At 38.3% G+C, this 15,151-nt stretch overlaps 1 protein-coding gene across 1 annotated transcript; it reads left to right on the top strand.

Moving 5' to 3' along the window:
* The first annotated feature begins 6,131 nt into the window (after positions 1-6,131).
* Positions 6,132-15,151, top strand: LOC113950822 (vitamin D 25-hydroxylase). Its single transcript, XM_027651083.1, has 5 exons — positions 6,132-6,380; positions 8,775-8,916; positions 9,205-9,837; positions 12,787-13,116; positions 13,719-15,151. Exons 1-5 carry the CDS (start codon positions 6,132-6,134, stop codon positions 13,892-13,894), a joined length of 1,530 nt encoding a protein of 509 aa, XP_027506884.1. The 3' UTR covers positions 13,895-15,151.

The raw sequence follows: 15,151 nt of genomic DNA, 5'->3' as shown, positions 1-15,151 counted from the left end.
TTCCAGTGGATGCCTGGTCTTTCTAATTCAGGATTCTGTCTCCATGAACTGTCAGCAAACACTGCCACCTAAGAAGACTCCATAAGCCCCATGGGGCAAAGTGAGCCCTGCTGAGCTACCATTCTAACACTTCATTGCAACCTGTTCTGCAGAAAGTTAAATAAGCTAAGCCAGAGTTAACAACAGTGTGCTGCTGTAAAAGCAAGCTGTATATTAGAAGGAATATCTTTTTTAAGGCTCATGAAGTAATCCTCACACTCTTCTTGTTGCTGATAAGATCTAGATCAGCTAGTGTACTCCAATTGGGACAGCATGCCATACCTCAAAAATCTTGGGCAACTTGGAGAAAGTCCAGAAAAATGCCACTAAAAATTATCAGAGATCCCATAACATGATTTAGAGAAACAAACTCAAAGATTGTGGAAACAGTTAACAGAAGGAAAGACTACAGAGAAATGTAATAACAAAAATATAAATACTTGCCATGAAGCAATAACAATGAAGTACTGTATTTTAGATATATATATATATAGTCTTAAAAGGCAACAAAGAAGATACCATATATTAAAAGTATTTTCTACAACTGAGAATAATGGCATGCAAGGCTAGGTTGCATTGTAGTTATGGCATGTCTTTCAGTGGAGGGTTTTATGGCATGTTACTCTAACATCTGTCAGGAAAGACATACAGGAGAGATGCTCTGGGGAAGGATCATAATTGGCAACGTGTGCTGTCTTCATATCTTTCACCTCCAAATTCTGTGATACTGTAATTTTAATAACTAGAGACTGGCTTAAATTCTGAAACATAACACTACTGATCATCCAAACTTTTGTAGGCAATTGCTTTTGCAAAGCTTGTATCCCTAATTGTTTGAATTCTTTGCTTAATTCTGTTCTCATAGTGTCTGAAAAGCTGTATTCAGATTTAGCATAAGCTCACATCAAGCTTATCCACACAAATAATATTTTACCTATCCATCTTGTAGTTTGGTTTGAATTTGGCCCAAAAATGAAATATTCTTTTTTATAAAAGTACTTTCCTGAGAACTAGAATACTGATATAAAACCCAGCACTAAAGTGTTTCCATTTTAATGGACATTAAATCTGAATTTGGGCTGCTTCAGTGCCTACTTTTGAGAACGTGGAACTGCTGTTGAGCTAATCACTGAAAAATCTATTAATCACTCTGGAAGAAAATTTTCCTCCAAAATGCCTCAGAAAAGCTTCCAGACTGATTTATGAAAGACATTTTAAACAGAAGATCACTGTGGCATTGGTTTAATCTCATTGAAACATTCCTACCTTGCAAAAAAAAAAAAAGTTCTGTAGGTTTTGCAGCAATTTCCCTCTATATATTCAAAATCCAGTGTGAAAAAAATCTTTTAAAACTGACTGGGCCACACTGTTCTGTGCTGAAGTTTGCTTGGTGAGGCAGAAGGGCAGACCACAAGGAAGCTGGCTATGGCTGAATCATCCTCTATCCTGCTTTGCCACAGCTCAGTTTTGGAGCAGGTTCACAGAGGCTCCAACCCTCTCTCATGACACCTGGCAAGATGCTCCCACCCTCTGACAACTGGCAAAACTCATCCATGCTCTGGCCAGACCCAGTTCTGTTCCAGGCTGCACTTCCAGTGGGCTGACAAGGAGAACCCCTAGCAGCTCACCAAACACAGCCAGGGTCAGACTTGCAGTATCACCAGGGTAGTATCGAGGAACTGCAGAGGAAAAGCTCACTCCAAAAATATTTCAAAATCAACACCTATTTCCACTTCAGTTTTATGTACTCTGCAGGGAAAATAAGAGTTGAACAAACAGCCTCAAAACAGAAACCTAACCTTGTTAAGCAATAGTAGAGTTATAAAACTTTGATTTGATTGCTTGCACAACTACTATACTACTATCTTATATATCATCAGAGCATGTCAGCAAAAGTATGGTGAGAAACTGCGTCTTAAATCCTCAAGTTAATCCCTGCTTATTCTTTACAGGATATAAGAAGAGTGGAAGATCTTGTGTCATCATTTCATTCTTTGTCTTGCAGTACTGAGGTCTGATGAAGCCACTGTGTGTGTATGTATGTAAACATATTTTCCTCAGTCCCTTCCAGAACCACGCAGTTGACCTGGCATTGTAAGGTACTACAGCTACACATCCTGATGTTTCCAGTACAGCCCTTCACATGAGCAGGACTGGGTGCACTTGTTCCTCAGTTGGCTGTTTAATTTAAAAAAGTAACCCGTGCAAGACCTGTGCCTTCAGCTAAATTTGGGATTTAAAAAGATTTCTCTCAGTGCTGGTAAATACCACGTGAAGACAAAGGTTATTACAACATAATATTTGCTAATCTACTTAAAGCAGAGTTTCTGGGAACCAATAGTTACATGAAACTATCAATTAAAAAGAAAAATTTCTAAATTTATGCATAGAATTGACCTAAGTATACTGTGAAAGAGCCAGAAAATAAAACAAGTCAAAACTATTTTTGAAGTTACAGTCTTTAAGCCAGTCTCATAGCTTTATGAGCCTTCCTGACAGACATAAAATGTTTAGGCATAGTAGGACTGTGATGAAGGAAAAAATTCACAGGGGAAAACATCAGATGTGTTTTTTCTGTTTTAGCAAATCTGGAAAGCACCAACACCATTATAGGCTTAACTCAGGAGGTAATTGTAACATATAAGGTGATCATTCAGCATGATGACATGGGTTAAAAAGAGCTTTGTGAGTGTAATAGATAACATCTGCACATGACTCTAAACTCGTCAGTGGGCTTACGAAATTCATTTCTTCCATGAGAAGCACGCCTGTTTTACATGCATTTCTACAGATCTCTTTCTTTTCCCTGCCCCTCCACCCTCAAAAGGAAGGAGTAAAACCTTTACTGTTATGGCTATAGAGAAGTTGTTTTCCTGCATAACATTTTTTAAAGATTGTCATGATTCCACTGCACAACAGACATTACTATAGGAATGGAAACACTTTCACCTGATAAAGGTTTACCTTGTTTTCTAGAAGTGCAGCAACAATGTCAACACTGAAGAATAAAAATATCTGAAGACTGTTTCAAACTGTAGCTAAATATAAGTTTGTGAGGTATTTAATGGAACTTGGAAACCATTTAATTTTTCTCCCAAGTATAATAATCATCAGGATCTTCATATTGTTACTAAAAGAGCAGCCACACCTGTCAGTATGTTTCTTCAAAAGTCAAAGCTATATATGTGTAGTCAAAGAATAAGAAGCCAAATAATTGTTTTCTGCTTTTCTTGAGAGGACAGGAGTACAATCATTTCCTGTTACTTAATTGTCTCCAACTTCTACTTACAGAATTTTCAATGCAAAAAAAAACTTGATGACTACAATGTTTTAGAATTTAATAAAGATACATGCTTTAATGGGTTTCTTTACTCAGCCATCATTTTTATAATTGAAATAAAAAAACCTTTATTCATCCTATGAGTTTACTCATTTGATCATTCATGATTAAGATGAGTAAAACGTTCCCAAAGAAGCAATTCAGCACAAGCTGCCCACACACTTCTGAAGGAATGAATGAATGAAAGAAAAAAAAAAAAAGATCAATCAGAAACTGGCAAGGAATCCTGCCCTTGGACAGCCATTGGAGTCTTGCATCCCTAAACCTGCATTCTTAAGTGATTTCATCTGTCCACAAGGGTTTATTTATCACTTACTTTTGACAACTTTCAGTCATATTTGTCCATGCTGATCCTTTTACCTCCATTTAATCATGCGTCTTTTAGAGGTTCTCGGATCTTTAGTCTGGGTTGATTCACCACCTTTTAGCATTTGGCTTGACCGAAATAGATTTTATTGTTCTGCAGTCACGCTCTTTGCTTTCCCTTCCTCTGTTACAGTGGATAACATCACCATCTCTGTCACCAAGGCTCAAAACCATGGTAAAGTCAGTTTTGACTGTTCTCTCCTCTGCTTAATTGTCAAATATTGTTGCCTTTTTTTCCCCACACAAGTCTATTCCTTCCTTTTTAGTCAAATATTTCAACTTTCCTTCTGTATCTTTCCCCCCCGCCCTATTCTTGGGTCTTTTTTCCTGGTTTCCCCTTCAAAATGCTTGCTACCAAAACTGTCAATCACTTTTCCTTTCTTTTCTTCTACAGATGCAGTGGAAATCACGATGGTCTAAAACATTGTGTATTACGCACTGAAATAACAGAACATTTAAGATAGGCAGTAAAAATCAACCAAAGCAATAGTACCTCTTTCTATGTTTTCTCAGATACTTTAAGAACTATTCAAGTATCATCTTACCGAGGGAGGATGAGGGGACAAAAAGTACCAAGCTCTTTTTTCCAAAGACGGAAGTTTAGGTACATAATGGTTTACATCCTACTAACTGAGACTGCCATAACAACCATATGCATGTACACCACACCTTTCACCATATAAACCGCACGATGTACGTGGCATATTAATGTTTCTACGCTCACTATAATCAACTGCAATTTCATCTTGCAAGTTAATTCTGTATAATTGTCTGTAGGTTGTGAATTAGTCTTTCTCACCCAGAAATCAGAGTTTCTTTCTCCATTGACCCATGGAAACTGGCACAGACCCTGGTGCAGCCAACCAGCCCAACCAGCCTTCGGGGCATGACAACACACAGGCATCAGATCCATCTGAGAAAAACCAGGACAGTATCATTGTACTTGCCTTCATTAAAAGTTACGGTAACATGGGACCTCTGTCCATCCTTTTCAACCTGCCCAACCTTTGCTTATGTGAGCAAATACATTCTCTGAATCCTCTTCTCTTTCTACACTCCATAGCTCCGTGATGTATCCAGCAAGCACCCGGATGGCCACTTTGATTGCCATGAAGCCTGACAGACCCCTTGCAGATGGTTTTCCAGCCAAAGAGCTACACTTTGTCACTTTCCAGCTTCCATCCCTGTTCCCCTGTTGTACAGGGGAGCTCTTACCTCCTCTCTGTACTCCCAAAGAAACGTCCTTTGCTGCATTTGAGTTGTTGGCCACCTGCCTTCTGTGCAACATTTGCTTTTGTTCCATGTGCTCTCAGGTCAGTACCACCACGTTTGAAGCAGAATGTCCTATCACAGAAACTCACTGAGAGTTAGTTAGGCATTCGATGGTTAGATCGTAAAGTATGTAGCCACAGCCAGGTTCCACAACTGATAAATTCTTTATCAGTTTAGATCTTATTAATGTTCTTAAGAATCTATGTAGAGATATTAAGCTGAATTCAACAAAAAAGACATCTCAAGTTAGAAAAATGTGACATAGAAATTTTAACAGACCAGGAATGCTTCTGCTATGCCTAAAATTGCTTGTAAAACAGTAGTAATGGAATAGCCAAACCAGTGCAAGTGGAAACAAATCTGGGTTTGTTTAGGAAGTTTAGCAGGAATGCCACATGGCACAGCAGAATTGGCTTCTGAGCTCTGTGGTAACAGATCTCGGTCTCTTCTGCAACTCGTGCCCTTTTGCTGAGGGATCATCCCACTGAATAACAATAACCCTTACACGTTAAGTATGTGATCTCCTTGCGGCTCGGTCACACAGACTGGGGACATTCTCCTCCGTGCTCAGCTGCCCGTGAGCACAGGCATACCAGCCCCTTTCAGCTGCAGCTCTCCGGCACCGCTGGCGGCTGGGCCAGTGACCCGCGGACAGGCTGCACAGCACAGGGAACCACAGGCACGACACGTGGAGTTGCCACCCACCCACCTACTATAAGAAATCTGCAAGGTAAAGATCTGCCAGTGGGAATCACAGAGGAATTTATTGTCTCAAGGCTCCGCAGACCCGAATGGGCTCTGGGAAAAGACATCTCAAAACCGGGGATTTTAGATTCCACAGAGACTTTAACGAGGAGCGAAGAATTGCCGATTACTTTTCTCGGTTGCCAGAGGGTCAGCGTGTAGAGCGCAAAGTCAGCCAGCGGTGGGTTTCAACACTCCATAAACCCGAAGGGACCAACTCTGAATATTATTATTACAGGAAAAAAAAAAAAAAAAAAAAGGAGAAGTAACAAAAAAAAAAGGCAGAACCCGCCTGACGTGGCGGGCGGAGCCCCCGCGGGCCAATGCGCGGGGCCGGGGGCGGTGCAGGAGGAAGCGGCGGCTCGGGCCGATGCGGGCGGCGGCGGCGGACCCGGGGCACCGCCCGGGCTCAGCAGCGGGCAGCGGCTCCTGGCTCCTGCCACTGGCGGCGGCGCTGGCGCTGCTGCTCACGCTGGTGGTGCGGCAGCTGCTGAAGCAGCGGCGGCCGCCCGGCTTCCCCCCCGGCCCCGCGGGGCTGCCGCTCCTCGGCAACATCCCCGCGCTGGGCGCGGAGCAGCCGCACGTCTACATGCGGCGGCAGAGCCAGATCCACGGGCAGGTACCGCCGCTCCCGCCGCCTCCTCCTCGGGGCCCCCGGAGCGGGAGAGGGGCGGGATGGGGCGGGGCGGGCTTCGCTGCCGGCGGCGGAACCCGGGGAGGAGCAGCCGGGAGGGACGTGCCCCGGAGTTGTCCCGGAGCGGCCCCGAGCGACTCTCGGTGCCGGTGTCCCCGGGGCGGAGGCAGCGGCGCGGGGGGCGGAGCGCCCCGCCGGGCAACGGGAGCCGGGAACGGGATCGGGACCCGTCTCGTGGGAGCGGGGACAGGCCCGCGGCAAACGGGGAGGATTTCCACCTATCTCTCACGCCGCAGCTCCCTCCTTAGGCTCCTGCTCTTAGTTCTCTTTTTTTTGGGGGGTGCAATGCTTAAACTGGTGTCCTGTAAATGGCAATAACTCCCTTGTTTCATATCCACAAGTCCTGGGCTTAAAATTAACAAAATTACAACACTGAAAGAGCAGGCACTGGGATAAGGCAACATTTTCACTGAAAACATCTTCCTTCAAAGTACCTCCAGTGTACTTTCAATGTACCTTCAGTGGTGTATTTGGGATACTTATTTACAGTCCCTTAGTGTTACTATGTAAGAATGGATTTATTTTCTTTTTGTACTTTCTTACAGATCAGGTTTTTCTTTTCATCAGCAGTATAGTCTTACAAGCATCATAAAATTTAACTCCAAACTAGATCTAGAGGGGAAAAGCAGGCATGTGTTTTGGCAGTAGGAAAAAAAAAAAAAAAGTAAATGTGTTTCAAGCAAAATATTAGGACAAGCAGAATGGAAATAGGAAGGAAAACACGTCATCAAATAAAGTAAGCTTTCTACTTGCCTGGAGTGCTGTATGTAGTTCTAGTCACTGTCAGAAAAGATCCTGAAGCATTTTGAGGGACTTCAAAATGGAAAAATACAATAAGAGAATTTTTTTTAAAATTATGTATGACAAAGGAATAAAGATAAATGAGCTAGATCAAAGTATACAAAACTCACAAATGGTATACAGAAATATATTGGGAATGTGTTCTTGGCACATAGAAAAGAAGAGCCATTATAACAGTGAAAATGTCAAGTTTGCTAAAATAAAATAGTCACAGACTCTAGAATCATTTAGGTTGGAAAAGACCCTTAAGATCATTGAGTCCAACCATTAATCTCGCATGAAGTCCACCCCTAAACTATGACCCCAAGTGCCACATCTACACAGCTTTTAAATACCTCTACGGATTGTGACTCCACCACTTTCCTGAGCAGCCTGTTCCAGTGCCTGACAACCCTTTTGGTGACAACCCAGTTGTCACAGAATGTGTAATTAGACTAATATAATTTCTTATTGTGGAGGTCAACAGCTTTGAGATGAAGAAAAACACAGAGATTGGTATAGGTAAAAACACAGATTTATAACGCTAAGGAAAGTATGGAAAGGGATGTAAGATTTCAATCTTGAGTTTAGTGTCGGTTACAATTTTTAAAACTTAGGTTAAGATTTTAATTTTGTTTATCCTGCAGAAGTTTATACCTTCTGCAGGCTGTATTGCATTTTTTCCCAAAGCATCTAATGATAACCACTTGTGGAAACAGGAGATGGGCCTAGCTGGGCTGTGCTGTCAGTTGTTGGCTCTCCTCATGGCTCTCACTGCTCGTTCTTTGGGAGCCTGTGCAAAGTAAACTGGTGTCTGGGTTCAGATGCAGAAAGGACTGAGAGCAGCCTGTTTGTTCTCATAACTGACACCACTTCTGTGTCTACCATTATTAAGTGACATGTTGGGAGTCTGTGATAGGAACTTCAGCCCTACTGCCCTTAAACAAATTAAGCTGTTGGAATTTACCTTGACTCAGGCAGGGAAGAGAAGCAGATACAATAATACAGCTTTTCTCCCTCCTGTGGAAATAGTCTCAGCAAATTAAGAAAGTAGACAATACATGTACTTTATTTCCAGTGCTTACTAAAAAGTTATATATATAAAGTATATAACATAATATTATTAGATAAATATATACTTCTACTAATACCTACTTATATCTACTAATGCTAGGAGAAAGTACATTTTTTTTCTGAAAAATATGCATTGTTGTACCAAATTCACATTTTTTTAATGACTGTGAAAGTATCCCAGTCCCTACTTTGGAGAGCTGGTTGCTTTGGGGTGTACAGCAAAGCACAGAATGCAGTGTGAGATAATTTGCTTTATCTTTTGACAGAGCAAGTTATCTCACAACAGACTCTACTGTAATGCCACAGCTGTACCACCTCTGGTTACCTGTATGCCCTACTGAAAGTTATTCAAGTATTTTGCATTGTTTAGTGTTGTTTCACCTTTTCTTTGCTTGTTCTCATTATTTGTTCTTAGGATTTGGTTGTAATAGCGTTTTACAATTATTTTTTTTTTTTCCCCCCAAGATCTTCAGTCTTGACCTCGGAGGTATATCTGCTGTTGTACTGAACGGCTATGATGCAGTGAAAGAATGCCTTGTTCATCAAAGTGAAATCTTTGCAGATAGGCCATCTCTTCCCTTGTTTAAGAAGCTGACAAACATGGGAGGTGAGTGCTAATATCTTCTGTATAACAATGTAATTTTTGTCCAATAGATGGACATAATCACATGAAACATTGGTTTTAGCCATTTTCTTTACTTAGTCTCCTTTCATAAAATACTTGATGCTTCTTAAACAGTTTTGTTTGGAAAGGGTTGTCAGTCTTGGACTATGTTCCATAGAAAGATGTCTGAAATATTTTGTCTCTCTTTTTGTCTTGTTAAATGATTTTATTATCTTATGGGGGAAAACAAATTAAGCGTTGCATAAAATACATGTCAAAATATTTTTTCAGGCTTACTGAACAGTAAATATGGCAGAGGATGGACAGAACATCGCAAATTAGCTGTAAATACCTTTCGAACTTTTGGATATGGTCAAAGGTCCTTTGAACACAAAATTTCAGAAGAATCTGTGTTTTTTCTTGATGCCATTGATACATACAAAGGCAGACCGTTTGATCTTAAGCACTTGATAACAAATGCTGTTTCAAACATTACTAATTTGATTATTTTTGGAGAACGTTTTACTTACGAAGATACTGAATTTCAGCACATGATTGAGATTTTTAGTGAAAACATTGAATTAGCTGCTAGTGCTTCTGTATTTTTATATAATGCTTTTCCTTGGATTGGTATCTTGCCATTTGGGAAACACCAGCAGCTGTTTAGAAATGCAGCTGAAGTCTATGACTTTCTTCATGATCTCATTGAACGTGTCTCTGAAAATAGGAAGCCTCAATCACCTCGACATTTTGTAGATGCATATTTAGATGAGATGGATTGCAATGAAAATGATCCAGAATCTACATATTCAAGAGAAAATTTAATTTTCTCTGTTGGAGAACTCATCATAGCTGGAACTGAAACCACAACAAATGTTTTAAGATGGGCAGTGTTATTTATGGCTCTTTATCCAAACATACAAGGTAAGAAATTTGACATTTTGAGGAACGGATATCCTTTCCTATTGCAAATTTAAAATGCTTTTTCAAAGTTGTGCAGTGATCCATAGTCATAACCAAAAAGAAGGTTTATGTATGTTATTCTATTGTATCGTTTACCAAACATACTATGGACAGAGGTGAAAAGTTTGTTTTATATGCAGATGAAGAGGATATCAAAAGTCAAGTGTCATGTCAAGCCCAAACCACCACAAACATATTATTTTGGGAATACATTTTTATGAAGCTTTAATATTTTTAAGTATTTCCAGTATATTTAAATTTAGTGTTGTGATGCATGGTCTGTTGTTGGCAGATATACTAACCTATGCTGTTAATAAATAATAAGAAAATGCAATTAAATATGAAAGTAATAAACTAAATTAAAAATATACAAACATCAGCAAAAATGTAAATCAGGTTGTAGTTAGTTTAGGTACTATTTCTTTTTATCTTAAGTGCTCAGTTCACAGTACATTTACATGTTATAGACATTCATATTCACACTTCTGAAAGAACGGGAATGGCATTTAAAAACAAAGAAGATGTGTTATATTCACTCTGAAGTAAGACAGCAATAGGTGTCTGACTGTCAGCCCAAACATTTTGTGCAGAAGTTTGGATTTTAGAATTGAACAGTCATGTCTCTAGTTTCCCTGCCTCCACTTCACTTTTCCTGTCAAAACCTTAGCAGTGCTTGGTTCAATTAGGGACTTCCAGTATTTGGAGGAAGAGCAGCCAAGATAACTTGGACAGTTACTGCTGATACTTTGACCAAAAATCATTGCTCTGACATCAATTTTGTCATCATTTCAGAGTGGGGACAATAGCATTACCTGTAGCTCTAAGGCTTTTGAGCTCTCAAGTTCTGCATAGAAATCAGATATCTTTATGTATGAAAAATTAGACTTTCTTCTTATGGTAGTATGTGCATGACTCTATACACTCTGATTTTCTCAGCTAGAATAATTTTTAATTTAAATCTTGGGGCACAAAATACAATTATTCTAAAATTGGAGATCAAATTTTATATTTACTTTTAAAGTAAATACAGCTTTACTTGGAAAAAATTAAAGTGAAAATATGACGGTATCATATGTTAAGGCCTGGCATGCTATAAACAGTACAAATCATTCAGCCTAAATAAAGAAGTTGATGCCAAAGCTCTATTGTTGCCGCTGTTATCATTATTTTAAGTCCCATATTCACTTAGCTGGTTAAAATATCTGGCTAAGCAAGTAGAACCAAAGTTTATTCAAATATCTCCATAGAGCCATAACCTCTTACATATTTTCTTACTTTCATTTATTCAGCTATTTAAGTTAGTTGATGAATTAACTGAATGAACTGATTAAAGATTTTTAAAAATGGGAAAGCTTTCTTCTAGCCTAGATTTAATGGGATTTGAGATGCTAATTTTAAAGAATTTGAGGGACATGCTTAAGAGAAATATGTAGCTTCAGCTCAATCAGTTCAGACAAAAATTTTTTTTGTGGAAGCTTAAAACTAAGATTGCCGTTTATAACCAGACAGCACATTCCAAATGATAAAAATGAGTTTTTAAAAAAAGAAATATTGCTTTTCATACACCTGAGTTCCACCAATTAATTTATATGCTTTACACAGAATAATAAGAAAATCTATAAAAAATAAAAACATTTAGTAAAATAAAAAAAAAATCTGATTTTATAGGTACTTACATGATCCATGTTTTAGTTAAATCTGTATTAAGGGTGATAATTAGGCAATAGGATATGTTTATGCTTTATGTTACATGAAAAGCCCAAATGCAATAAGGTCCATTTAAATCAAAGTTTCTAATCAGTCTGTCCTGGCTCACAAACAACATTCATATCTTAAAACAAGAACATCCTTATTTCTTCTCAATTAACATCTGACCAAGATATTGTTTCTCAGTAAAGATCAAGAAAACTTTGTAGTTTTGTGTCTGCTATGCACTGACTGATTTTGCAGAGATCTACCCACCTAATTTAATCTGATCTCAGCTCTTGCAATACAATGAGTTTCTGAATTTGGATTAAAAAACAGTTCATCTCGATAAAAATAAAAATTACTGTTATTTTTCATTTATTTAGAATTTCATTGTCCAGCTATTACAACATGCACTGACACACCACTACATCACAAGTGTGCTTTCACCAAGCTGCTTTTCATCTCTTTATTTTGATGTGAAACATTGTCACTTCAGGTTGAAAAAGCTGGTGATTCTGGTAGAATTTTTCAGCTACTGCCCAGATTTTCATTATTGGTTCCACATGAATTGTAAAAGTTCAGATTTGTTTTAGTTAGGAGTTGTTTGGCAGTTTCAACAAAAAAAAGTGCATCAGAAAGAGGCGGTTTAAATACCTTTGAGTTTATTTCAATAATACATGAACTTAATTTTAAAAATAGCTGTGGTTGAATTTGTTCCTTTTCGATTAAATTCTGGCTCATGTGGCTGTTAATTCTCACTGTGTTTTTTCAGATATTTTTGGTTCTAGAGTGAATGATTTTACACTCCGATAATTCTAAAGAATCATAGCAGATTTAAAAAAGGGGAAGTTCAAGTGGCTGATTTGAGCCTTATCTGTGTTCACCCAAGTATTTAATGTACTTTATCTTTTACAGCCTTTTACTTGTTTCTTTAGTTTTGAAGACCTCCAGAAATAAAAATATACACAAGAAAACTATATTAAAACACGATTTTACTAAGAATAATTACATTCTAAATGAAGATTAGTGGTATATATGCTAGGAATAATCCCTACTAGCTGGACAAGAAATATAGTCTAAATTTAAAAGTTTGTAAGCTACTATATTTTGTATAAGATACTTCATGTTTCAGTAGTCTTTTAAAAGTATATATTTTAGTTTAAATTACAATGTAAAGGCTATTACACAATAAACATCAGCTTTTATTGCTGTTCCTAACAGGGCAAGTTCAAAAAGAGGTCGACCTAGTCGTTGGCCCAAACAAAATGCCCACCTTTGAAGAGAAATGCAAGATGCCATACACTGAGGCTGTTCTACATGAGGTTCTGAGGTTCTGTAACATAGTTCCACTTGGGATTTTTCATGCAACTTCCAAAGATACTGTTGTGCGTGGTTACTCAATTCCTGGAGGCACCACAGTAATTACAAACCTCTACTCCGTTCACTTTGATGAAAAATACTGGAGCAATCCAGAAGTGTTTTTTCCTGAGAGATTTTTGGACAGCAATGGGCAGTTTGTCAAGAAAGATGCATTTATTCCTTTTTCACTAGGTAAGAGTGCTTCCTTCCACTGTTCCTTTTCGTAAATCTAGAGATGTATGACACAGAGGTGATGGCAATAAAGGGACAGAATGATATCCTCTGTTCTGATGAAACAGATTTTAAAGATATTCAATCTAATGCAATCTGGAGATAACAAATTTTGGCATAATATCTTTTATATAGGTGAGCTCATTATTATATATAAACTAACAAAAATACACCTTAAAAAGTTATAATAATTGCCAGTTAATAATGACTGAAAGTAGGTGTAATTAGTAAAATAGTAGGGGGAAAAGGCTGAAATTAACAGTATAATTTTTTTTGAAGCATCTTCTGTCTAGATTGGTACTTCAAGGCAAGAAAAAGTAGCTAATAAATATGTCTAAATAAATTTGACAATTCATTTCAGTGGCATTTGTGAGGTGAGAGCAACAAATTCTCTAAAATCTGTTTCTTAGTGTAAATTATCACCTATCCTTCTTAAACAATACTACCAGCAAGTTCGTACAGCTCCTCTTAGAACACAGAAATTATCCTTCTTATTCATAGTAAGAGTGAAAATGCAACTGCAGACATTTAAAAGTGTTTTTAAAACCTTCTTTTCAATCCAGGAAGAAGACATTGTCTTGGAGAACACCTTGCTCGAATGGAAATGTTCCTGTTTTTTACTTCATTACTACAACGATTTCACCTGCATTTCCCCCATGGTGTGATTCCAGACCTCAAACCAAGATTAGGAATGACATTACAACCACAGCCTTACCTCATCTGCGCTGAGAGACGGTGAAGAGAAGGGTCAGGATTGTCAGGTGGAGCACAATGCTCCAAGTTGCAGCTCAAGATCCACTTTGCCTTATATTTCTAAACATGTTCATGCCAGAAAGCCAACTTAAAGGACTTGCAGATAAATTCTGGCTGTTTATGTACAAATAAATAATTTCTTTTTATTTGGTTTTTCACAGAAAAAGAACGGAACCAAAAGTGTGGAACACATCCTATGTAAAACTGATACTTTCACTACATGGGACTATTTTAAATCTAACTTCTGATATGGTTTTTATATATTTAATTACTTAGCAAGTCATTTTACTTTGAGAGGATATTTTTATAAGCATGGAGAATATGTTTCAAAATGTTTATACTTGAATTCATCCATGGAAATCTCATTTACATTATTCCAACTAAGCTGTTCTTTATAATTCTCCTTAAAGTTTTCATAGCTAAAAAAGTTTAAAAGATATCTATTTAAATTTCTGTAACCAAGAATAAACTATCTTTTCCAGCCTTGACAGATTGTCTATTAAGGCATTTTAATCCTTCTTTCTCCTTGCTCTATATTCCTGGGTGGTCATAGTTTTCTAGTGAATCAGATAACTGAATTCACTTTCAGAATCTTTTATGACTTCCTTTTGATTTAGCCAAGTACACAAAGTGTTCAGTTATTGCCATACTCCTGACAATTACAGGAACTTTATGCCAGTATGTTGCATTTCCAGACACGTGTCCTCCATTGCCTTCCCACACGAAGCACTGTGTAATGATTAATCTCTGCTTAAATAGTCTGAAAAAAATCAGTGTTTATGTGACCAGAGTCACATGTAACTATCCTATGAGTAAAGAAAATAAGCTGCTCATCGTTCTGACCAGAGAAGAGAGTTTTTGGGGAGGGAGGTTGGAATAGGATGGAGAGAAACACCTTAATTGCATTTTAAGCACAAATATTAGGCGTAGGAGCTACTCTTGACTTCTGCCAGCTTCATTTTCTATTCTTGACAGCTACTCCTTTGAGGTTAATGGCAGATAAAAGATTTGTGTCTGCAGACCCTACAGGAGAATCTGATACTCTAAATATGGCATGTTTGGTCCCTGCCATGTGGGGAGAGAGGGCCTCAGAACAAGGTTCAGAACAAAACATGTGCTGAGCAAGCAGCTATTTGAGGACAAGGCTGAGTGTTAGACCTCGGGTTTTATACAAATAATGCTTCAACTTGGAGTTGCAGGAAAGTTGAAAGGCAGGAGTTGGTGTTTTTCCGCTGACCTGATG

Source organism: Corapipo altera, unplaced genomic scaffold (genome assembly GCF_003945725.1).
Source record: "Corapipo altera isolate COAL_440 unplaced genomic scaffold, ASM394572v1 78, whole genome shotgun sequence".
NCBI classification, from domain to species: Eukaryota; Metazoa; Chordata; class Aves; order Passeriformes; family Pipridae; genus Corapipo; species Corapipo altera.
This window is presented reverse-complemented; position numbering and strand designations above follow the sequence as displayed.

Excerpts from the sequence above, each read along its gene's own strand:
- LOC113950822 (XM_027651083.1), top strand. The coding sequence starts at position 6,132 with ATGCGGGCGGCGGCGGCGGACCCGGGGCACCGCCCGGGCTCAGCAGCG. Across the intron at positions 8,917-9,204 it reads GAAGCTGACAAACATGGGAG|GCTTACTGAACAGTAAATAT; the intron begins GTGAGTGCTAAT and ends ATATTTTTTCAG. Across the intron at positions 13,117-13,718 it reads ATTTATTCCTTTTTCACTAG|GAAGAAGACATTGTCTTGGA; the intron begins GTAAGAGTGCTT and ends TTTTCAATCCAG.